At 56.7% G+C, this 23,992-nt stretch overlaps 2 protein-coding genes across 7 annotated transcripts in view; one reads left to right on the forward strand and one right to left on the reverse strand.

Annotated features, from left to right (window-relative positions):
• On the forward strand, positions 1 to 19,400 carry PDZD7 (PDZ domain containing 7). 2 transcript variants are annotated; one of them, XM_057530350.1, is made up of 17 exons: positions 1 to 430; positions 4,631 to 4,771; positions 5,076 to 5,250; positions 5,769 to 5,945; positions 6,182 to 6,329; positions 7,537 to 7,597; positions 8,005 to 8,412; positions 8,921 to 9,118; positions 10,312 to 10,401; positions 10,713 to 10,763; positions 11,374 to 11,549; positions 14,981 to 15,072; positions 15,198 to 15,289; positions 15,441 to 15,512; positions 16,421 to 17,008; positions 17,324 to 17,424; positions 17,846 to 19,400. In XM_057530350.1, exons 1-17 carry the CDS (start codon positions 208 to 210, stop codon positions 18,059 to 18,061), a joined length of 3,009 nt encoding a protein of 1,002 aa, XP_057386333.1. In that variant the 5' UTR covers positions 1 to 207; the 3' UTR covers positions 18,062 to 19,400. The 2 variants fall into 2 exon arrangements, with proteins under 2 accessions (XP_057386333.1, XP_057386334.1); XM_057530351.1 differs by lacking the exons at positions 17,324 to 17,424; positions 17,846 to 19,400 and having other exon boundaries at positions 16,425 to 16,585.
• LZTS2 (leucine zipper tumor suppressor 2) overlaps positions 19,392 to 23,992 on the reverse strand; it is a 9,609-nt gene continuing 5,008 nt past the window's right edge. For 3 of the 5 annotated variants that reach the window (XM_057530356.1, XM_057530357.1, XM_057530355.1), the window contains exons 2-5: positions 23,154 to 23,603; positions 21,864 to 22,520; positions 21,046 to 21,303; positions 19,392 to 20,226 (exon numbers count right to left, since the gene is read on the reverse strand). In XM_057530356.1, the coding sequence (XP_057386339.1) occupies positions 19,543 to 20,226; positions 21,046 to 21,303; positions 21,864 to 22,520; positions 23,154 to 23,561 (2,007 nt within the window). In that variant the 5' untranslated portion in view covers positions 23,562 to 23,603 and the 3' untranslated portion in view covers positions 19,392 to 19,542. Of the gene's footprint in view, positions 20,227 to 21,045; positions 21,304 to 21,863; positions 22,537 to 23,153; positions 23,604 to 23,992 lie in introns of all 5 variants that reach the window. The other 2 variants (XM_057530358.1, XM_057530359.1) reach the window with 2 other exon arrangements.

Below are 23,992 nucleotides of genomic sequence, written 5' to 3' on the forward strand. Positions count from 1 at the left end.
AGCATTCACACCCCTTCCCCAATCCCTGCTCTCCCTGTGCAGGCCTGGAGCACACACTCCTGAGAGGCAGCAGAGCTCGGGGACTCCAGGTCCCTGAGATCCCAGTCCGCACAGAAGGCTCATGGAGCCTGGGGCACGTGGGGCCCTCCTCTCAAGGGCTAGCAAGTTCCCTCTGGACCTGTAGGGCACCACCCCAGTCTAGCCACCATGGCGCATGGCTTCCCAGTGGGCTTCGACCCAGTGGGCCTCAGAGACCTAAGCTCTGGCTCTCTGAGCTCCCTGTCCTCCCGAGGCCACCTGGGCAGCGAGTCAGGCTCTGCAACCCGATACCTGCTGAGAAAGCAACGGCGGCTGCTGAATGGGCCCCTCCGCGGAATCCGAGCCTCATCGCCCATGGGCCGTGTCATCCTCATCAACTCCCCCATCGAAGGTGGGAGCAGGGCCCAGCCACCGGGCCCGGGAACTGCGGGCGGGGGGGTAGGAGACAGCAGGCACTAGGCAGGAGAAGGCAGAGCCAGTGTGGGTGGGGGAACTCAAGAAATGGGAATCGTAGGGATGCAGGGAGAGAGGGCCTCTGGTATCCCATAGACTCTTCCTCATCTACCCTTTTCTCACCTTTAAGCCAATCCTTTAGTGTTCCAGGATTGTGGAGAGGTCAGAGGTGGGAGGTCTGGCATGGAGGTAGAGAAGGGGGGTGTGGTATGCCAGCCCCCAAGGAAGCAAGGCAGAGTAATAAATTGGCCCCTCACTCCTATGGACTCTTCCTTTCTCCAGACCCATTCATGTATGACTTTGGGGGGTGGGCAGGATGGAGAAGGACATTCTTCATCAACCAGTTCATTGTGTGCCCAGCTCTGTGCTGGGCTGTGAGGAGTCAATGTCCAGCTGGACAGACAGAATTAAAGGCTTCAGGTGCAGAGGACGGAGACAGAGGTAAAGTGGAAGATGTTCCAAAGAGTGGGGAGAAAAGGAGGGTTGAGGATAGGGAGGGAGCCCCAGGTCTGGGCCCTGAGGGAGGGGGACAGCTAATCTTATGTAGTTGCTTAACGTTTCATTGCACACCTATTGTATACCAACTCTCGTTAGGTCCTGTGGGAACCTGCAGAAAAATAAGGCTCAATCTTCACCTTCCAGAAATTTCCAGTGTAGAAGGGCTTAGAGACAGAGCAATGACAGCAGCTGATGGTGGGGCAGAGATAGCACAGACAAGGTTGTAATGGAAAGCATGGAATATGATGGGTGGGCACTTCGGAGACAGCCTGGCTGCAGTGACAGATGTGAGGCGACAAAGAGCCGGTGACCAAGGCAGGACCTTGAATACCAGCAGGGGAGTGGGGCCCCCTGGGCCTGGGCTTTCCGTGGGTGGGACCAGATAAGTATCTCCAGCCCCGATCTTCTCTCTCAGCCAGCAGGGCTCCCCTGGCTGGATCCCAGCCTGGACTTTTCAGCCTGCTCCTTCCCGCTGACTCAGCTGGGCCCCTCTGTCCCCTACGCAGGGCACCAGGGCAGGGGAAGAGCATGTTGCTCAGGGAGCAGGCTTTCCTGCACCAGGGGCCCATCACGCTCACCCCCGTCATCCGCCAAGCTCGGCCTCCACTTCCGGTGAGCAGCAGGGCAGCGAGTCATTCTGGACATGGAGCAGAAGTCACCAGATAAGCTAGGAAACACAGAGGGGGAGAGAGGAGGTGCTGTAGCACGGCCATTGCAAGTCCCATCGTATTGGAAGAACTACGTCATACCTCCCCCTCACATGCCCACGTACTCCATGCCCAACTGTGATGCCAGGCCTATGCACTGTCCCTCTAAAGATCCTCTTCCAGAAGTTCCATGGTGCTCTCTCCCTCTGCCTCACCCCAGTGCCCTAGTGCAGCCAGGAGAGCAGCATCCCCTAGCAATGGAAGGACTGGGGCATTGCTCCAGCCAGCTGGCTTGTCTGGGTTGGGAACCTGTGAGCTCAGAATCATCCCCTCTGCCTGAGCACAAACATCTCCCAACTCACCACAGCCTGGAGCCTCTCCCCCATGTTATTATCAATATTTAGAACTTTCCAGAGGCCTAAAGTTAACTGATAAGGGAGACACAGTGGGAAGGGGAACACTGCCACCCATATCACCCAGGAGTTCCCACCAACTCCTCAAACTCAGTGGGTCCCAGAGAAATGGTATTATCTTTAATCCCAACCAGCCCTTTCTTCTTACTCTCCTAATTCATTCATTTATTCATTATTCCACTTATTATTTCATTGATTAAAAAAAGACTTAGCAAATATCAAGCACAGTGCACCATACTGGGGATACATTGGTGGAAAGAATTACTAAGTCCCTACCGTGATTGAGCTTACAGTCCAGTGAAAAGAGAGCAAGAATAAATAATATACAAATAAGCAAATGACGAGAAAGGATGGTAAGAATCTTGAAGGTACTAATTTGGATGATATGATAGAGCAGTGGTTCTCAAACTTCAGAATTCATCAGAATTGCCTGGGGGGCTTGTTAAAAGATAGGTTACTGGGCCCTACACCCAGAGAATCTGATTCAGTGAGCCTGTGGTAAAACCCCCAAGTTCACATTTTTAATAACTTTCCAGGTGCTGCTATGCTGCTGGTCTGGAGAGCTCGCTTTGAGAACCATTCGAACAGAGACTACCTGGGAGGAGGGGGAAGGGACTTTCTTAGGTAGGGTTGTCCAGGAAGGCTTCTCTGAGAAAGTGGTGTCTGAGCCAGGAGGAAGTGGAAATAGGAAGTGGCTTTATGAAGGTCTGGGCAAGAGCATCGCAGGCAGAGGGAACACTGAAAGGACTGGCCGGTGAGAGGAACAGGAAGGCGGTCACTGTGGCGAAAGGTCATGAGGCTGGGGAAGGTGGCCAGAGGTGAGTGTAGAGAGGTGGGCAGAGGAAAGCCCAGGGAGGGCTTTATTGGGCGTGGAAGGAATGTGGATCTCCTTCTAGAAGCAGGGGTAGGCACTGAGGTTTTTAATCAGGGGAAAGGCATGATCTAGTATGAAAGTTGACTCTGGCCACTGTGTAGAGAATGGATTAAAGGAGGCAGGAGTGGAGGAGATAGTGAGGAGGCTGCCGAGTGCCTGGAGGGATGCCTGGTGGCCCCAGGCTAAGGCAGTGGAGGTAGAGGATCTTCCCTCCTCAGAGGCCCCAAGCTCCTAGGCTCAAAACCCCAGATTTGACATCCCCCTGGCCCAGGGCCCTAGGGAGGCCCCCCGGGGAGAGACTGAGGAGAAAGAAGGTTGGAGGGCAGGAGAGCAAAAGGCTCCTTGTCTGGGCTGAGAAAGTCCTGGGACCTGTGCAGACAGAATCAGCTAGGAAGCCCCAGCATCTCCCACACCTCTGTCCTGCACTGTCCCCACCTACAGGCTGCCCTTGGGGATTACTTCCTGAGCTGCCCTGCTCATGTACTGTAACCTGTTTTCTCTTAGATCGAAAAGAAGTGTGTGTGTGTGTGTGTGTGTGTGTGTGTGTGTGTGTGTGTGTGTGATATTTCTCCTCTCAAACACCTCTGAGTAAGCCTTCCCCAAGAACTCTGACCTTTCCACCTGGGACCCAACTTACCCCTCCAGTCCCCTCACTTTTCTCTAACCAAAAGGCCACCTCTGAGCCTTTGCTCACTCCATCCCCTCATCAGTGCCTTTCCCTTCCCCTCCACCCATCCAAATCCCATCCTCCAAGAAACCTTCCCTGACAGCTCCAGTCCCTAAGGACTCCCTCCTCTGACTTTCCCCATCACTGATGGAGAGGACCACTTCTGTGCTCTGGGCACATACTGAGGCATGGTGGTTTGAGTTTCTTTCCTCATGTAGTCAGTTAGCTCCTAGAGGGTGCTAACTCAGTTAGCTCTAGAGGGTGAGAGCCCTCACCTCCAGGATCACAGAGTCTATGAGATACAAGGGGCCTCAGGGATCCTTCCACAACATCCCAGACAGGGACTTACTAGGTATCAGCTTGTATGCCTCCAGTGATGGGAAACTCACTACCTTTCTTGGAAAATTCATTCCATTGTCTGCCAACTGAAGGTTTTAGAAAGCTTTCCCTTATTAAATCTTCCTCCATATAACTCCACTGCATGGGCTTGGTTCTGCCTTATGGATTACACAGACAAAAACATCTAATGCCTTTTATAGAAGAGCTCTTCAACTATTTGAATACAGACTTACCATACTCGTCTCTGCTGCAAGCTGGAGAGCCCAGACTCCCTCAACTGTGCCTCGTAGAATGGAATCTTGAACATCTTTCCCATCCATCTGACTCTCAGAGTGGCAGGATTTTTCAGAATTTGGTCTATCCCAGGCCTGTGGTCATGGGTAGCTTAGTAAGGCTTAGACACACACACACACACACACACACACACACACACACACACACAGAGACCCTGCATTATGAGGAAAGGAGAACAGTGTCTTCTAGCATGGAGTCCTGTCCTGCCTGCTCCCACACCCTCCCTGGCCCATGGTCTCAAAATCACCCAGAGAGGACTCAGAAATTAGCTACCTACCCCCTCATTTAGGGCCCTGGGTGCCGGTGCCCAGCAACCCAGCCTTCGCAGGCCCCAAGCTGGGGAGGCCAGGGGCCCTCTGTGCCCAGAATGGGCAGGGGAGTCATGCCTGTGTCCCTACGCCAACAGCCAACAGCGATGAAAGTGACATCATCCATGCAGTTCGAGTGGAGAAGAGTCCAGCTGGGAGGCTGGGGTTCAGTGTGCGGGGCGGCTCTGAGCACGGCCTGGGCATCTTCGTCAGCAAAGTGGAGAAGGGGAGCAGTGCAGGTGAGTGGGGCCCAGGTCCTGGCTTCGGATGTGACCCCCACTTTGGTGGGGTGCGGAGATGCTGTTGTCAAGAATAAGAGGAGAGGGCCCTCAGCTTTGGAGGGCCTGATCCAATGGGGAGATGGAAGGGGCTAATGAACAGGTAGGTCCCTGTCTGATGACAGATACTCAGACCCTACCTGGGGATCCCAATCTCATCAAAGAGGTTTTACCCCAGGGAGCCTAGTCTGATGGGAGAGGCTCAGCCTCAACCTGGGGGACTTCTCCCAAGCGGCCCATGCCAGCCACCCCTCCCCTGGTGCAGAGCGGGCTGGTCTGTGCGTGGGTGACAAGATCACCGAGGTGAATGGGCTGAGCCTGGAGAGCACCACGATGGGCAGTGCTGTGAAGGTGCTGACGGGCAGCAGCCGCCTGCACATGATGGTGAGGCGCATGGGCCGCGTACCAGGCATCAAGTTCTCCAAGGAGAAGACCACATGGTGAGCAGGCCTGGTCCCACTCCACCCACCCCAGCGCCACCACCCAAAGCCGTGGAGGGAGAGGCCAACGGCACAGGGCTCAGCCGGGGGCCTGGCTAGTATGGCTTCTGCTCTTCCCATCCCCTGGCACTGGAAACACAGGAATCCGACAGCCCGACCTTGAAATGAGAAAAGGCCATTTCCTTCCCCAGGCCCTCCTCTCAACACTCTGCTGTCTCAGACCCCAGTGGCCCTGCCCCTCCATGCTGCGGCTGTGAGCCTGGGGACAGTACAGGGCCTCTCCCTCGGGGCCCGGGGAGGATTTGAAATGGGGCCTGGCAGTTAGAGCTGCTCAATAAAGAGAGATTTGCGTGGTTCCCCTGACTTGATGAAATCTATGTCCCAGTGAAGATCTCAGGTCTGGGAGTCCCCCAAAGGCAGCCCTGCCTTTCCTATGCAACTGTCTTGACTGCTGGGAGGTGAGGGGGTGGCCGGTGGTGGATGAGGGCCCAGGCTGAGGGCCCCATGCTGTTGTCCAGGGTGGATGTGGTCAATCGGCGGCTGGTGGTGGAAAAGTGCAGCTCAACGCCCTCTGACAGCGGCTCAGAGGACGGCGCACGGCGCATCGTCCATCTCTACACAACCTCTGACGACTTCTGCCTGGGCTTCAACATCCGCGGGGGCAAGGAGTTTGGCCTGGGCATCTATGTGTCCAAGTGAGGGCTGGGGCAGGGTATGGAACGGGGTTGGGCTGGAACCTGGTGATGGGTCAGCAAGTGAGTCCTGGCCAATGACCTAGGTCAGGGATGGGATCTGGAGAGGGGGTCGGGGGTCACCAGGAGGAGGGTCAAGGGGTTTGACTGGGGTATCCCTGTATCCAAGTGAAGAGTCTGGAATAGGGTGAGGGAGAGCAGCCAGGTGGCCTATCAGAATGCCTCCTTTCTGACCCCAGAGTGGACCATGGTGGACTGGCTGAGGAGAACGGCATCAAGGTGGGGGACCAGGTCCTGGCGGCCAATGGTGTCAGGTTCGACGACATCAGCCACAGTCAAGCCGTGGAGGTGCTGAAGGGCCAAACACACATCATGTTGACCATCAAGGTGGGCAGGACTGTGGGAGACAGGGAGAAGCCAGACTATAGGAAGGACTTCCCAGACCACTCTAGCACTTAATGTTGCCCATCGCTGTGCAACTTATGACTTTCCACAGCCTCGTGAGAGGTAGGGCAGGCATTGTCCTCATACCTATTTCACAGAAGAAGAAACTGAGGCTCAGAGAGGTGACGTAACTCAGGAATCACAGTCAGTTACTCAGCTGATCAGTAGGAGGGCTGCTTTCTGTCCAGCTCCCCACCAGATGTGTAGGCCAGTGCCCCTTTGGATGAGTGGTGGAGGTCTAGGGCCCTCCACCCAGAAAGGAGTCCTGCCCAGAAAGGGGTGGTAGCTGTGGCTTTGGGCAGGACCTGGGTAGTGGGCATCCTCAGGGCACAGGGCAGGGAGGTCTGGGCTGGAGCCAGAGATTGGATTTCAGGGGATGTGCCTGGATTCATTATTCATGTGGGTCTCACACTTGCCTAAGGATCAAGTCCTTCTCACCCTGGCTCCCGGAGGAGGTGATGTCTCACTCTCCCCTAGCGCCCAGCCCTGGCCCCTGCCCCCGTCCCTCTCCCTTGCGAGACTTCTTCCCTCTCACCATTCAGTGCCTCCCCTGCCACCCCCCCCCCACCGCCTCTATTTCCCACCTCTCCCACATCCCATTTCCCCCTTTCCTTCCTCTCAGATTATCCCAAACACTCCTCCTCTCTCCCACTCTGCCCCCATTCATTCATTCAATATTTTTGAGTACCTACTACACGGCAGCCACTATGCCAGGTACTGGGTCACAGCAGTGAACAAGATAGACAAGGTCTCTGCTACTGGAGGGAAACAGACAAACTAGGTGCATGCGGACTGTGACAGCTGCTGTAGGGAAATTAACGGAGAGGTGGGATGGGGTAATTTGGGAAGGCTCTTTTAGCCAGGGGGGTCAGGACCTTTCAGCTCTGAGGAGGTGACACCTGAAGAGCTGGCCATAAGACGAGCTGAAGGAAGAGAATCCAGGCAGAAGGGACAGCAAGTGCAAAGGCCCTAAAGTATAGAGGAACTTGGCACGTTCAGAAACAAAGTGGCTGGTGTGGCTAGAACATGATGAGCTCGGAGGAGAGTAATCAGGTTGAAAAGTTGACTCCTGTCCCATCGCTCCTCCATTCTTACCCCCCCTTCTCACCCACTCCCCTGTGCCCTCCTGTGCCCACCATGCCCTTCCCAGGAGACCGGCCGGTACCCTGCCTACAAGGAGATGGTTTCTGAATACTGTTGGCTGGACCGATGTAAGTAGCCAGGCCTCCAAGGTTGGAAGGAAGGGGCTGAGGCCCTAAATTGGGGCTGAAATCTCTGAAGAATAAGTGGGCAGGGGCACCAAAATCTCCTCAGGACTTTCACACGCCCAGAGCCATTTCTCGGCTCTCCTCCGAGAAGCTGCGGTTCCTTTACAGGCTCTCCTGGGGTCTGGAGTTGCAGGGGGTGGTTGAAGAAGAAGTGACTTGCTTAAGATCTCTCAACCAGTCAGTGGTAGGACGGCTGAGCAGCTGGTTCCCTAGACCCCATGCTTACAACCTTGCTGCCGCGCAACGTTACCCCCTGCCGCCAAGCCCACGGGTGGCCTGCAGCCCCAGCAGGGCCCCAACGCCACCCGGCCAGATCGCTGAGACGCCCCTGCCCTCCCCACTGCCCGCAGTGAGCAACGGGGTGCTGCAGCAGCTGTCACCAACCTCGGAGAGCAGCTCCAGTGCCTCCTCGTTCGCCTCCAGTGCCCCCTGCAGTTCGGCCGATGGCTGGAGCTCCCTGCCCTCGGACTGCATGGATGTCTGCCTGGGGCCTGAGGAGCCAGGCAGCTGGGGCCCAGGCCGGGGGCGGGCAGACACGGCCATGCAGACGGAGCCAGACGCGGGGGGCCACGTGGAGACCTGGTGTAGCGTGCGGCCCACAGTCATCCTCAGGGACACGGCCATCCGCTCCGACGGCCCCCCGCCTGCCCACCGCCTTGACTCTGCGCTCTCTGAGTCCCCCAAAACTGCTCTGCTCCTGGCCCTCAGCCGACCCCGGCCCCCCATCACCCGCTCCCAGAGCCACCTGACCTTGTGGGGTATGTGGGGGATGGGTGGCTGCTGCTCTCTCCAAAGCCCCTGCTCCAAAACCTGTCCCGTACCCTGTCCTGGGCCCCAAACCTTCCTTTGCGCCAGGCTTTGCCCCAGTGCCAGCTGCAGAATACACTCAGACCCTGCTCTGGGCTTCATTTCAAACTAGTCCTGGGCCCCAAACCTACCCTCAGCCCCAGCCCCAGCTTGTCAGCCCTGGGCCCCAAACCAGCCCTAACCCAGCCCCTCCATCCTGTAGTTCCCAGCCCTGTCTACAGACAGACAGACAGACAGACACACGCACACACTCCTCACATAGCTGTAGCTGTGGGTGGGGGAGGGGTAGAAAGCTGGAAGAGGAACCCCAGCCCCGTGCTCATCCCCACCTCCCCACATGGCTGCAGATCCCGTCTGCCCCCTACTCTCCTTTTTCTCTGCCCCTCCCCACACCCCTGCCCCTCGTCCTTCCCTTCTGCCCACCCCTCCAGCCCCCCGGGTGCTCCCTCGTGTCTGCAGAGGAGAAGAAACAGCGGAGGAAGGAGAAGTCGGGGTCCCCTGGGGAGAAGGGGGCCCTGCAGCGCTCCAAGACCCTGATGAACCTCTTCTTCAAGGGAGGGCGGCAGGGGCGGCTGGCAGGGGACGGGCGCAGAGAGGCATGGACGCTGGATAGTGGGAGCACGGCCAAGCCCCGCCCCCACCCGGACCTGGAGAAAGGTAAGTACTGGGCAGGTCAGCCAGGCGGGACAGAGGAAAAGTCCACTCTGGCATCCAGCAGGTCTGAGCTTAAATCCCACACTGCTTCGTCCTAGCTGTGAGCCACCACTTCACCTTGCGAGCGTCATGAGTAAAATGAGAGTAATAATACCTATTTCTTTGGGAATAATGAGGAATAAGTGAATTAGTGTATGTTAGTCACTTAACACATGGTCTGACACACAGAAGGTGCTCAGAAAACATAATGGTCCTTGTTATACTGCCTCATCTTCCCATTTTACAGAAGGGAAAACTGATGAGAGTCACAGCATAGACGAGAAAGCCTTGGGTCAGATCCCCGTGATCTTGGCGCTGAGGGGAGGCAGGGCACTCCTTTCCTAGAGCATTTGGCTTCACCTCCCCTGGCCAGAGCTCCACAGGCTTTACCCAGTTCTAGAAACATCTTGAGCAAGGCCATTTGTAGATCAAGGGCCAGGCAGGAAGGCCTAGACAGGCTTCACTCATGTCAGGGGCTTCCTAAGGACCCTTACAGAGGGTTTCTCATCTCTCTGGTGAGATTCAGAGACTGGACCAAAAATGGATGAGTTGAGACTATCGGGGTTGCCTGTAACAGAAACTCAACTCAAGCTAGCTTTAAAAGGCGCTTCTTGGCTCAGCTACTGGTGTAAGCTGGGTCTAAACGTTTAAACAATCTCCTCAGACATCTGCCCCCTTCATCTTTTGGTTCCTCTTTCCCCTGGGTTGGCTTCATTATCTTGCTGGCTTTGCCACTTGGAGGTAAGAAGGCCACTGTCGCTTAGCAACCCAAGGGGAAGAGCTTCTCCTTAAATAGTTCCAGCTGAAGTCTCAGGCTCTCATTGGCCCAGCTGGGATCACATGCCCAACACATCACTTGTCACCTGGGAGAGAGAGAGGGTGCTTTCATTGGCCAGCCTGGGTCGTGTGTCCACCCTGGAGTACAGGGACTGAGAATGGGGGGTGGGGTGGGATGGGGTGGTCCCCAAGTAAAATCAGGGTGCTGTTTCCAGAAGGGGGAGAGGAGGTTGGGTAGGCAAAAACAACCAGGGGATGAGGGGCTGGGCCCTGCCCCTCCCTGGGGTCTCAAGGTGACAGTCTCATGGGAGAGACAATCCCTTCAAATCAGGGCAGGCCAGCCCCCTCCCTAAACCCATCTCTTTTTCCAACGCCCCCAGGGCCCTGCTCTCTCCTGGTTCTCCTCCTGCTTCTCTGGCCATTCCTCTCTCTCCTTCAAAGGCTCCTCTTTTTCTCTCTGTCCCTTGAAGGTAGGTGATTTGCCCTTGGGGTTCTTCCCTCCATTCATTCGCTTCCAAATGAACCTCCATGAGCAGGGTGCAGACTGGACCCTCTCTTGATCCAAAGCCTTCACTCACTCCCCATTGCCTGTGAATGAATCCCTGGCCTGAGCATGGCCTTCAAGAAACTTGTCAATAGCCTGGCCTCTTGCTTCCTGGTCCTACCACCTTCCAGCCTTGAAGGCTCCATTCCAGCCAGTGATCCAGCCAGTCCTGAGCCCCCAAACCCCATTTTCAGATTGGGGACCAGGGCTGCAACTGAACCTCTTTCTTCTTCATAGCAGGGGGAGTGGGGTCCGTGCAGAAGTTTGTCACCTGGAGGCTGAGACGTGGTAATGCATGCATCCCTCTACCAAGCCTGGTTTACAGTAGAGCTGCAGATGGGGTGCATACTGGGGGTAGTAGCTTAGGGGCTTTGGGCTAAACTCAGTTGGGGTCAAGCACAGGGGATCAGACAGATGGGAAGGTGCACATTGGGGGGCAGCTAAAAGAATTGGACTATACTTTCTAAGAAAGATAGGGTTGCAGACAGATATTGGGGTGCATTTTTGAGGAATGGGAGCTTGAGTTGAGTCTCCCCAAAGACAGATTTTTGGAGAGATGAGGGAGGTAGCCTTGCTAGAACTCTAATGGGGACAGATGAGTATGACAGTGCATGTTCAGGGGGCCCAGGGGGCACTGGGCTAGGACTCCACTAAGGAACAGCCTGGGATAGGGGTCTGTGTTGGGGGCTGAAGGGCCTGGATTGGAGCTCCAACGATGAGCAGATTGTGTGGGAGACCATGGTGGGGAGCATCTGGGCTAGGCTGGGATTCCATCTGGGGTACATGGGCCCCTTAGCCAGTCTGTTCTGGGGTCTGACCCCACTGAGGGAAGCCCCCCTGCTTCCTCTTCTGATGGCTCCTGGCTCCTTCATCATACCCTTTTGCTCCTGCCCTGCAGACCGGGAGAGGGGCCGGGCTCTGCTCTCTGCCAGGTCCAGGAGCCCCTCCAGCCAGCTGCCCAACGTGGATGAGCGGGTGCAGGCCTGGGAGAGCCGAAGGCCCCTGATTCAGGACCTGGCCCGGCGGCTGCTGACTGACGACGAGGTGCTGGCTGTCACCCGCCACTGTTCCCGGGTGAGCCTCCAGCCCGTCCCCAGCCCTAGTACATGGTCACTCAGTCTCCCAGCCCTTCATTCATTCACGCCACTATCTATTGACCAGTATCTGGGCTTGACGCTGTGAGGCCAGTGATAAGTAAAAGCAGAAGTTACCCCTGTAACTCGTGAGTGCACACAGTCACACAGACATGTGGACACACAGACACACAGACACACACACACACGCTGAGCTCACAGCCAGGAAGGGAAGATAGACAGTAACTAAAACCTAAGCACCCATAGTGACAAATCATGTGAAGTACTGTGAAGAAAAAGAACATGAGAAAATAACCTAAGAGGCACAAACTAGATGGCATGGTCTGGGAGGGCCTCCCTGAGGAGGTGATATATTTTTTTTTTTTTAACAATTTTTTTTTTACTAGCAGCCTTTTATTTATTTATTTATTTTTTAAATTTTATTTATTTATTTATTTATTTATTTATTTTTGGCTGTGCTGGGTCTTCGGTTCGTGCGAGGGCTTTCTCCAGCTGCGGCAAGCGGGGGCCACTCTTCATCGCGGTGCGGGGACCGCTCTTCATCGCGGTGCGCGGGCCTCTCACCATCGCGGCCCCCCCCCCCGCCGCGGGGCACAGGCTCCAGACGCGCAGGCTCAGCAGCCGTGGCTCACGGGCCCAGCCGCTCCGCGGCATGTGGGATCCTCCCAGACCAGGGCTCGAACCCGTGTCCCCTGCATCAGCAGGCAGATTCTCAACCACTGCGCCACCAGGGAAGCCCAGGAGGTGATATTTAAGCTGAGGAGAGGAGCCAGACCAGACAGGTGATGAGTTTGGGACCTGAGTCCCTGCAGTCACCTGCTCTGTTCTCTGTTCTCTTCTAAACCCAGGCTTCCCCACCCCTCATGCCTCCTTCCACTCCTGGGTCAGCCAACAGGCCTGGCCTCATGCCAATCCCCCTCCCCTGTTACCCAAGTCAGTAATCTTTTGTCCTCCCAACATACCCCAGGCCTCCCCCAACACCTGCACTGTTGTTCTCTGTTTCGTTCAACTTCAGACAGAAGCAGAGGGCCCCACGGTGGGGTAGAGGGTAGATCTGAGGGAGTCTTTGTAGCCTGGGTGTTGGGGAGGCTGCAGGAGGCACAGGCCACGCCCTCCAGGAGGATTGGAAGGCCCTCTCCTATCCCTCTGTCTCAAGAACCTGCAGGTTTCCTGTGATGGGTTCCTTGTGCTGGATCTGCATGAGTGCACGCGTGATCCTGTATACCAGGGCAAGCTGGAGTTTCAGGAAATTGTTTGTGGTTCCCCCAACTCCCTCACCTTGGTCAGGGTGGGGCTGTGTTATGTCTGTGTGACATGTGCATTTGTTAATCTCTGGGGTACCTGAGTTTGTGTTGACTTAACTGTACGGTTGTATCTGTGTGTATGTCACCTGGAGACTGAGGCACACTAATTCATGCATCCTTTTGCCAGTGCTTGGTTTACAGCAGAGCTACATATGGGGGTGCATCTGGGGGGCAGCTAAAGGCCTCTGGGCTAAACTCAGTTGAGGGTCACGCTCAGCTCTGAGCGCCAAGTAGGGCTGTGTGTACCAAGCCTCTGTGAGCCTGCAACTCTAGGCTCTGGCCACTAGGTGGAGCTCTGTGTCAGTTTCTTTGGTCGGCTCCTGTTCCCCCACCCCTCTGCTCCTCCCACCCTGCTCAGGCCAGGAGGGCCTCTCTCTGCGCCCCAGAGCACCTAGGGAGCAATGCCTACCACCCAAGCCTGACCCAAGCCCCACCCACACCAAGAGATCAGACCCTCGGGGTGGAGTCCTGGCTGGAATGATTAGTAAAGCTCCCCTAGTGACTTGGATGTGTGGTCCCGAACCCCAAGCCTCCCTTCTCTTTCCCCCTCTGAGCCATCTCCCCACAGCCGCCAGACCAGGTATTATAAACCACCTCTCGGATCACTTTACACTCCCCAAGCCCCCTTGCAGCCTCATGTCTTTGGCAGAATAGAGTACAAGTTCCTTATCCTCACATTCAAGGCCCTCCCTGATTTGATTCCCCAATTCACTAACTTCTGCTTTCCCATGGTCACCACATCACATCCTCTTCCCTTGGTACAACATGTAACACTGGTTTATACAGCCTATGAATTGCACAACTCTAGGGGCACTACTCACACTGTAGTCACAAACTGTACAGCCTATATGGAGGCCCTCCATGTACCCCATGTTCAAGTTCAGCCTCTATCTACCCATTATTCCACACTATACCTGCCAGCTATCATACTGTTTCCCTGCATTTATCCTTAAGAGTCAGTGTAAAGGCCATCTCCTCCATGCAGCCTCCTTTGATCTTCCCACCCTCCTCTGAGACTCCCTCTGCCCCATCGCCAGTGGTCTGTAGTTTACTGGAGCATGTGGCTCTCTGTCATTGTGTCCCCACTGCCCAGTACAGGACCTGGCACTTAGTGGATGCTGAACACAGGTTTGTGGACTTGAAGTGTGTGCACATATGTGACTGGTTCTGTGCAATTACGTGGATCTCTCTCCAGACGAAAGGGGGTGTATTGTCCATATTTGTAAGTGTGGGTCCCTGTAATTTTGTGTGTGGTTTAGGGCCACACACACAGTTGAATTTCCAGATATTTATGAATGTCTCACTCTGGCCACCAGGGTGTGCTGTTTCCCTGTGTCTGTGCACGCCTGGGATGCTCTGTGTGTGTCCCGGAATCAGTATGTGTGTCCCTCATGGCACTAGGGGGCAGTGTGCTGTCCAAGTTGGGTGGCTCCCAGTATACAGTTTGCCAGTCTGTCTGCGTCGGTGGGGTGTGGCTGGTGGCATCCGGGCAGTGCCAGGCAGAAAGGCCTCCACCACCCTGGGTACTGACTAGAGAGGCTTTCTATAGGGCCACCCTTCCCCAGAGTCCCCATTCCAGCCTTGAACAAAGCCTAATTTGTGGGTCTGTGCAGACACAAGCTGGGACAGCCAGGCGCACAGCCTAGACTTTGGCTCAAATTCCTTCCTTCAGCCCAGGAGGTGGGGTGGGGAGGAGAGTCCACGCCCTGCATATCCTTTTCCGGTACCAGAGCAGGCAGGAGCCAGAGCTCTCAGGTTCCAGTCCCTCTTCACACTTCCTCATCTGTGTGGCCTGGGGCAAAGTCCTTCTCACTGAGCCTCAGTTCCCTCATCTGTGAAACGGGAATAATTGACGTCTCTCTCAGAGTGGTTGCTAAATGAGGGACCATGTGTAAGAGGCCTAGAAAAAGGCCCAAAGCTGTTATTGTTGTTGCTGTTACAGCTCCGTCATTATTATTGCAGGCTTCCACCCAGTCACCAAGATAAGACGGCCCGGGGGTGGGGAGAACCTCTCCTAAACATGGGGTCCCTCCATGCCCAGGCATGCCCCCTCACCGGGCTCTGGAAGTCCCCGCTGCTATCTGACCTGTGGTGCCTCTCTCTGCAGTACGTGCATGAGGGCGGCGTGGAGGACCTGGTGAGGCCCCTGCTGGCCATTCTGGACAGGCCTGCGAAGCTGCTGCTGCTGAGGGACATCAGGTGGGGAGGGCTTGGGGGCAGGAAGGTGATCCCCGATACCTCCCCTAACCTCTCCAGGGCTGAAGTCCCTCCAGGCGCCTCCAGAACTGAGCCCTGACCACCCCTCATCTCTTGCCCTCCCCCAGGGGTGTGGTGGCCCCCACAGACCTGGGTCGCTTTGACAGCATGGTGATGCCTGTGGAGCTGGAGGCTTTTGAGGCCCTCAAGAGCCAGGCAGGTCAGCAGCCAGGGGGCAGGACTGTGGATCCCGAGCCGCAGGTGGGGCTGGGGGCGGGGCCTCCCAGTGGAGAGGGGCAGAGATTGCCTGGGCCCTTTCAGCTGGGTCCATCAGGGAGCCTTGTTCCTGACCTGCTCTCCTCTCCAACCAGTTTGGCCTCCTGCCTTGCGACCAGCCCGGCAGGACACACCGCCCAAGCGTCACCTCATCACTCCTGTGCCTGGTCAGTCAGAGTCCCAGAGCCCGGGGAGGGGGCACACCCCAAGGGGACTGGGGGAGGGAGAATGAACCTTCCATCCTTGTCCCCATGTGGGCTGTCGCGGCTTCAGAGGTACGTGTGTTTCCCTGAAGGAAATCCCTCGTCTGCCAGAACCATTTTCATCATGTCCACTCACCATTTGTACTATTATTTACTTAATAATTTAAAATTTTTTTAAAAATTAATTAATTAATTTTATTTTTGGCTGTGTTGGGTCTTCGTTGCTGCACGTGGGCTTTCTTCAGTTGTTGCAGCGAGCAGGGGCTGCTCTTCATTGCGGTGCGCGAGCTTCTCATTGTTGTGGCTTCTCTTGTTGTGGAGCACGGGATCTAGGCGCGCGGGCTTCAGTAGTTGGTGGCTCGCGGGCTCAGTAGTTGTGGCTCACGGGCTCTAGAGCGCAGGCTCAGTAGTTGTGGCACACGGGCTCTAGAGCGCAGGCTCAGTAGTTGTGGCGCACGGGCTTAGTTGCTCCAAGGCATGTGGGATTTTCCCGGACCAGGGCTTGAACCCGTGTTCTCTGAACTGGCAGGAGGATTCTTAACCACTGCGCCACCAGGGAAGCCCCTTAATAATTGGTTTTAAACCCACTCATTTTTTAAAATCATCTCATTCTATGCAATAACCTCTGAGAAATTACCAGCTTGGTGTGGGAGTCATATTTTTACTTTCTATTGTAATAGTTAAATAAAACTGTAACTATTACAATAGAAAGTTTTAAAATACTATTGCAATAGAACCCAGGCATGCTGCCACAGGGCCTGAGCAAACCCAGGCCTGGGTCTCCCTACACCAACAAAGGCAAGGACTGGGGTCTGGCAAGGTGGTCTGGGCTGTTGAGGAGAAGGCAGCCTGACCTTGGCCCTCTTCCCCAGACAGTCGTGGAGGCTTCTACCTACTTCCTGTGAACGGCTTCTCAGAGGAGGAAGATGATGGGGAGCTGAGGGGGCGTCTGGGGGGCCTCCAGGTCTCCCTGGGTGCCTCTGCCTCCCGCCACCCTCACAAAGGGATCCCCCCTCTCCAGGATGTGCCAGTAGATGCCTTCATCTCACGCAGAAGCGCCTGCACACCCCCTCCCCAGCCACCGCCCGTGGCTCCCCGGCCCCCGAGGCCTAACTGGCTGCTGACAGAACCCTTGACCCTAGAGGATCCTCGGCAGAGCCGGAGCCAGGGCCCAGGCCAGAGCCGCAGCCGCAGCCGGGGCAGAGGCAAGTCCCCCGGACGCAGGCGTTCCCCATCCCCGGCACCTATCGCCACTCCCAGCACAGCCAGCGGGCGCTACCACAAGCCTCGGAAGGCCAGGCCTCCTCTGCCACGACCTATGGATGGGCAGGTGGCCAAGGCAGGGGGCAGTCGAGGGCCCTCTGAGAACGGAACTGGTGGGACAGCCGAGGAGGCAGCCACGAAGGTCCCCAGTGGGGAGCTGAGGACCGTCACGCTATCCAAGATGAAGCAGTCCTTGGGTGAGTCCTGGCGGGACTGCGCCTGCTGGGGGGCGGGGGCTCTTGGGTGTGGGTGAGGTTGGTGGGCTTGGTTTTGGGGTATAACTAGGGGACCTGGGACTAGGGAAAGAATCGGGGTATTAGGATATAGTTGGGAGGATCCATGTTTGGGAGGTTTGGGGTCTAGAGTGAGTTGAGGATTGAGTAGTAATAGAATCTGGGGGTTTGGGAGAAGTTGGGGGCTCTCTATTTGGGGATGGGTCCTGAGTTCTCCTGGGAGCTCTGGGCTTTAGGGGTGTGGCTGCACGGTAACCCAGTGTTTCTCCCTCTCACTAGGCATCAGCATTTCTGGGGGCATTGAGTCCAGGGTGCAACCCATGGTGAAGATAGAAAAGATCTTCCCTGGGGGCGCTGCCTTCCTCAGTGGGGCCCTTCAGGTGGGTGAAGGGCACCCAGGCCCACTCCCTAGGCCCAGAGCTGAACCCTGGCAGGGGGCGGGGCTGGTACATGCTCATCTTCCAGCCAGACATGTTTAGATCAGATCATGGGAGGAGGCTTGGGAGCAGCAGGGTTAGGCCTGAAGGATGAGCAGACCTAGGGAAAAATCTGTCCCCTCATGCCAGCCTGCGCCTGAGGGTGGCCCATCCTGTTACACCGCTAGCCCCAAGGGACAAAAGGCAATTGTCTGCACCCCACCCTGCCCCCAACCGGCTCTGGACACAAAAGTCCCATTGTCCATCGCCTCCGCCCAGAGCCCAGATGGGGAGGAGTGTCCTAGCTGGTAGAGGTGAGAGGTTGGGTGGTGGTGTGGGGTTGACCTGAGGAGGGAGGTCTGTGATTCTCCCACCCCCATCCCAGGCTGGCTTTGAGCTTGTGGCCGTGGATGGAGAGAGCCTGGAGCAGGTGACCCACCAGCGGGCAGTAGACACCATCCGCCGGGCTTATCGAAACAAGGCTCAGGAGCCCATGGAGCTTGTGGTCAGGGTCCCCAGGCCTGACCCACTGCCCTTACCCTCCGACTCATCAGCCCTCACTGAACAGCGGCTTCCTGGTGACCATTCCCCTGCCCGCTGACCCCTTGATGGTACTCCAGCTACCTCCCACTGGCTCCCAGAACCTCCCATTAATGCCCTTTCCACCCATACCCAGACCCCTCCCGCTGATGCCAGGCTTCTCCAGCTGACCCCCCCCCCCCCCCCCGGCCCAGTACACTCTCCAGTCTTCCAGCCTCCTGATACTAATCCCAGACTCTCCCCGGCTATCCCGTAACTCTTCCCACTGACCCCAGAGAATACTCCTGCCATCCCCTGGACCTCACCTACTAACCTCTTCAGGCCTCAAGAACCTCCCACTCCTGCTTGCCTTGCCTACTCCCAAAGCTCCACACTGGTGGCTCAGGTCCTCTCCCCCCACATTCTCCCTCCCGTTGTCACTAAGGCTCTGCCCATTCCAGATAAACTTGGTGTCAAGGACAAGGTGCTACTGGGCAGCTCTGTCACCAGCTCACTACCCTCAACCGCCCAAGACAGGAAGCGGGTTGGGAAACCCCAGGTCTGGAGCTTAGGATTGGTGTGCACTTTCTCATGATTCCCCCAGTGAGGGACAGGCACTCTCAGATAGGGCCCTCAAGGGGGTCACTGCATCCAGCCCCCAGCCCCAGTGTTCTGTGCAAGGGGCAGGATGGGGGTCTTTTCTAGTTTCTCAAACCCCAAGAGCCCATTTCATGTTGTGGGCCACTAGGACCTCAGATTTTCTGCTGGATTTGTCCCTCCCCCATCACCCTTTCTCCCCCGAAGACCTCCATGAGGGGTAGGGGAATAGCCAGCAAATAAAGAGGGCGTGGGGGTCAAACAAGTTCCCGTAATCTTTATCCAGCACACTCATCTTTTTCTAAAAACAAAAAAATTTTTTTTAATTTTTTTCTTTGGGTTTGTACAAGAAATTTACAATGTGAAAAATATACAAGTGAAAACAAGGCCATAAACCTGGGTGTGGGGGAGGGGCCACTTGGTCACAAATACAAATAAACAAGACATTTCTGAGTTCTTCCTTTGGTCTGACTATAGCCCCCTTACCCCAGGAGAGAGGCTGCAGAGCTGGAACCTGGGGATCAGACCCCACTCCCAGCCCTGTCCCCCAAAATGGGCAGGCTGGGGGCAGGCACATCTGGAGCAGCTGGCGCTGTTTGGCTCGCTCTGGCTGTGTGATGGGGAGAATGTGGAGATGAGGGAGCCCCTTCCTCTTCCCAGCCCCCTGGTCGGGTGGGCTGGAGCGCTGGGGGTGAACGGGGTTGGCAGAGTGGCAATGGCAGTAGTTGGTGAGTGAAATAGGTTGAGTGAGTAGGAGCCTCTGGTGACAGTGAATAGAGGAACCTTCAAGGAGTCTGATCTTGCTCATCCAAGTCATAGGGCAGCCCCGAGTCCTTGACAGAGGCCCAGAGGCCTGGATCCCAGGGGACAAGTGGCCCCAGGGCCCTCAGACTTCGGGGCCCTCAGCGGATCTGAGGCTACCATCTGCATTCAGTAGACCTCCCCGCAGAGCTGGATGCCAAGGCCCTAGATTTCGGTGGCAGTGATCTCCTCCAGGCAGATGCAGGGAGCTGGCTCCGCCAGGCCCAGGTCCGCGAGTTCCCGGGCCTCCAGCTCCAGGCTGAGCTGCTGCAGCTCCTGCTCCAGCTGCCGGTTGCGTCGGTACATCTGGATGTAGTTGTGCTGCAGCTGCTTCTGGTAGCGGATCACCTGCTCCTTCTCCGCCTGCCAGGCCAGCCGCTCCTCCTCGAAGCTGTCCCGCTGCTCCTCGCCTCGCCGCCGCTCCCGCTGTAGCTCCGCCCGGAGCCGCTCCACCTGGGCCCGCAGGCTGCCCCCAACCCCGGCTGCTGCCCGCTGTGCCTTGGCCTCATCACTCTCTGCCAGGAGGAATGGGTCAGCAGTGGCAGGAGGCACAGGGGGTTCCCGGAGTCCGGCCGCCTCGGTGTCCAACTGCCCAGCTTTCTCCCGCAGCCGCTCAGCCTCCTGGCGGTGCCGCTGCAGCTCCTGGGAACAGGCTTCCAGCTCCAGCTCCCGTGTTCGGGCCGCCTCCTGGAGGCCCCGCGCCCGGCCCTCACTGACCCGCAGCGCCGCCCGGGCTTCCCGCAGTGCCACTCGTAGGGCCACCAGCTCGCTGCCCTTCTGCACCAGCTCTGCCTGAGATTCCTTCAGTTGCTGCTTCAGGAGGGAGATCTCGCCTGACTTCTGGCACACCTGGGGGTGGGAGATAGTCAGAAAGGATGATGAGAAGTGTTCTCCCAGGGTGTCAGGCCCTGACATCATGCTGGGCATTTGGGGAGAGGTGGTTTGATTATACCCATTTTACAGATGGGTATAATGAGACAGCTATTAATTGGCTACGGTGGAATATAGACCTAGATCTTTTGCTTTCAAAGCTGGGGTCTTTAAACCATCACGAAGCAGTAGCGCCCTGGGGACTGGGTGGTGGCGGGTTTGGTAGGAGTGGAAGCAACTGAGGGCAGTGCCCACATTTCCAGTTGAGAGGCACTACAGTATCTTGGTGAAAAGCAGAGACACTGGAGCCAGACTGCCTGGGTTCAGATCTCAGCTCAGCCACTGACTAGGTGTGATCTCTGGCTCTAGCCTTTCTGGGTCTCACTTTCCTCACCTATAAAATGAGGATATTAACAGCACCCACTTCACAGGGTTGTTACGAGGATTAGAGGATACACTCTACATTACATGCTTAGAACAGTGCCTGTTGAGCAGCAAGCACTACATTCTCATTCTTAGTATGGCGGGAAGGCAGTGGATGGGAATATTACTGGCTACGTGAGCACTTAGACCAGACCAATGAGGAGACCAAATGTGGAGGCCCAAGAAGACCCTCACCCAGAAAGGGAGGTCAAAGGGGGAGCCTCATCTCACAAAGGTGAGGAAGGGGAGGCCCTCTGGGGGTGGCAGGTGAGGGGGTGTGGCTGGGCCCCTCCTTTCAAGTCTTACCCACTCCCCACCCCCACCTCCACCCCCCTGCCAAAGGCCCTGCTCCCTGCCCATCCTGGTCTGGCCCACCTCCCACTTGGTCTCCTCCAGCCGTGGCCCAAGCTCCCGCTGCTCCCGCTCGAAGGTGGCGCAGCGCCGCTCCAGCTGCTCACGTTCCTGCAGCAGCTGTGCAAAGTCATCCTGCAGCTGCCGCTTCTCCTGCTGCAGCTGGAACACCTGAAGCTGCAGCAGCTGTTGGGCCCGCTGCGCCCGCTGTGCCTGGGCCGCGCCGTCCTCTCGCAGGGCCTCGCGCTCGCGCTGCCAGTGCCGCTGCCGTTCCTCGTACACCTACGGGCGAGAGGGCAGGCCTGGGTCCTGGTGGCTCCCCCAAACCTCAAGCCCTGGCCACCCGCAGCTCCCCAATCACCGACTGCCCTGGCCCCCGTCCTGGGCTCAGGGAAGGTAGATTCCATTCAATAATTACAATAATTACAACACCAACAGTAGCAACTATTTTTATGAAAAGCGACACAACAACAATAATAATAGCAAGCACTTACGTGGCACTTCCCAGGTGCCAGGCATTAGTCTAAGCACTTTACACCCTTCACCCTACTTAATCTTCATGATAACCCTGAGGCCAGGAATATCCCCATTTACAGATGAGGAAACTGAGGCTCAGTACAACTAAGTAACTTGCTCAAGTCTGAAGGACAGTAAATGGTGGTGCTGTGTCAACCACTCTACAGTGTAAGCCAGACAGCTGGGGTGGGGATGGGGTCACAGCGCAACAGCCCGACACCTGCCCCTCAGCACAGACAGAAATGCTTCTTGTATTCCCAGCACCTGTGGATGTCCTGCCATGCCACCCCCGTCACTGCCACTGACCACACCCGGCACATGGTCACCTCGCTCTCGTCCAGACTGTCCCGCAGCTGCTGCAGCTCTGCCTCCCGGTCTCGGAGCTTTCCTTCCAGGACACAATGCAGCAGGGCCTCGTCCGAAGGGGGTGGAGGGGGTGGAGGCGGTGGCGGGGAGCGTTCCCCACAAGAGCTGCTGTCAGGGGAGGCCCGGGGACCGCTGCCCAAGAGCCCCCCGGCCATGCGGCCCCCCAGGGAGCCTGTGCTCTTGCTGGAGGAAGATCGGCCGCTGTCCGAGTGGGAGGGCCCAGTGGGGGCCCCTCGGGCTGGCCCAGGCAGTGCCCCCCGCCCAGGGCCGTGGGAAGGCAGGTGCCCGCCTGGGGAGTTGGTGGCTGGCTCTGCACCCCCAGTGCTGTAAGTGGGCAAGCTGGACAGTGAGTTTCGGCCGGAGTCGGATAGAGTCCCCGATGGACAGCTGCTGGCCCAGCCACTCAGTGTCAGGGGTTTGTCGGTAGCCGAGGAGGAGGAGGAGGAGGAGGAGGAGGAGGAGGAGGCAGGGCCCCCAAACAGCTGCGTTAGGCTGCCTTGGCTCCCTGACAGTCCGGTGGCCCGAGGACCCAGGAAGCTAGGTAGGGATGGTGCCCCTCGAGGTTTGGGCAGCACTGGCTTGAAGGCTGTTGGGCGGATCACAATTTTCTCCATGTTCTGAAATGAGGTGCCACTTGACAATGGGGATAAGGCCGCCCAATCTTTCAAAGCCCTTATCATACCCCCTGCCCTCCCATCCGGGGTCCCCAATCCCCATACATTAATAACAATTGCTACCACGGGTTGAGGGCCTCCTGAGTGTCAGCTTTATGTCAAGCAATTTAAAACGTTCCTCTCAGATCATTACAACAGCCATACAAGCAAAATATTATCACTATCTCATACACAGATGAGGAAACGGAGGCTCAGCAGAGTTACGGGCCTTGCTCAAATTCAAACACACTGTTTTAAGTATAAAACAGTATTTCTAAGCAGCTAACATTTATCGAGTACATATTACATGCCAGGCACTAGGCTAAACACTTTACACACATTATTAAATGTAATTCTCCCAACAATCCTGTAAGAGTTGACCTATTACCTCCATTTTACAGATATAGGAACTGAGACTCAGAAAGGTTAAATGACTTCCCTGAGGTCATACAACCAGAATGAGGCAGAGTTGGGATGAGAACCCAGGTCTGGTGAATCTGGAGCCCACACTCCTTCCTCTAAATAGGTCTCCTAATTTCAGCTTCTCCAGGGAACCCCTGATTCCACCCAGGCCCCAAAGGAAGGGCTGGTCCTCACCTTCTCCAGCTTTCCGGAGACAGGGATGAGCTTTGGTGGGGGACCACGGAGATGGGCATTGCGTGCCCGCTGCTCTCGGGCATCTTCGATGTCACTGCTTGGGCTGGGGGGTGACTCTGTCCGGAAGTCTTCATTGACGTAGGTAAAGTTGGTGCCAGGGACAGCCTTCCTGGGGGGCACAGCTGGGCACAGCGGCTCCTGTGCCTCATAGCCACCCTGCAGCAGCCCATCCTGCTGGCGGAAGAAGGTGGGCCCAGGGGGACCGTGATGGCGGGGAGGAGCCGGCCCCCCAGGGCAGGGCCGGCCTGAGATGAGGCTGCTCACGCTGCCCATGGCTGGAGCTTGTGGGGCAGTGGCGGCCTCAGGAGCGGGCTCCAGTGGCACTGGCAGTGTCTGCACAATGGCCATGGCAGCAGAGGCTCAGGCCTGGCCAAGGGCCTCCAGGGAAACCTGTGAGCAGGGCAGTGGTGTCAGTCTCTCCATCTTGAGCTCCCTCCCTATATAGGGTCTCGAGTCCCTCCTGGTCCTTTGTCCCAGGTCAAACAGCCCCCTGACATCAGTAACAAGCACTGATACCCTCCCCCCAGTGCATCCCCTCCGAGTCTTGGCAGAACCTCAATTATCCCTGGGCCCCAGTCCACTGCCCAATTCTGGTCTGAACAGGGCTGAGGACTGAATCTACCAAGCAGGGATGATGAAGGAATGGGGCCCCACAGAGGCCAGGACTCAAGTTAGGGAGGGAGCCCTCTCTACCAGCTCCCAGCACCAGTCCTTGGTCCCCTGGGACAGGTGGCCTCATTAGAGGCAGTCTGGGCAACCTCAGGGGTGCAGTCAGCAAC

The sequence above is a fragment of the Balaenoptera acutorostrata genome, chromosome 16 (genome assembly GCF_949987535.1).
Source record: "Balaenoptera acutorostrata chromosome 16, mBalAcu1.1, whole genome shotgun sequence".
Classification (NCBI taxonomy): domain Eukaryota; kingdom Metazoa; phylum Chordata; class Mammalia; order Artiodactyla; family Balaenopteridae; genus Balaenoptera; species Balaenoptera acutorostrata.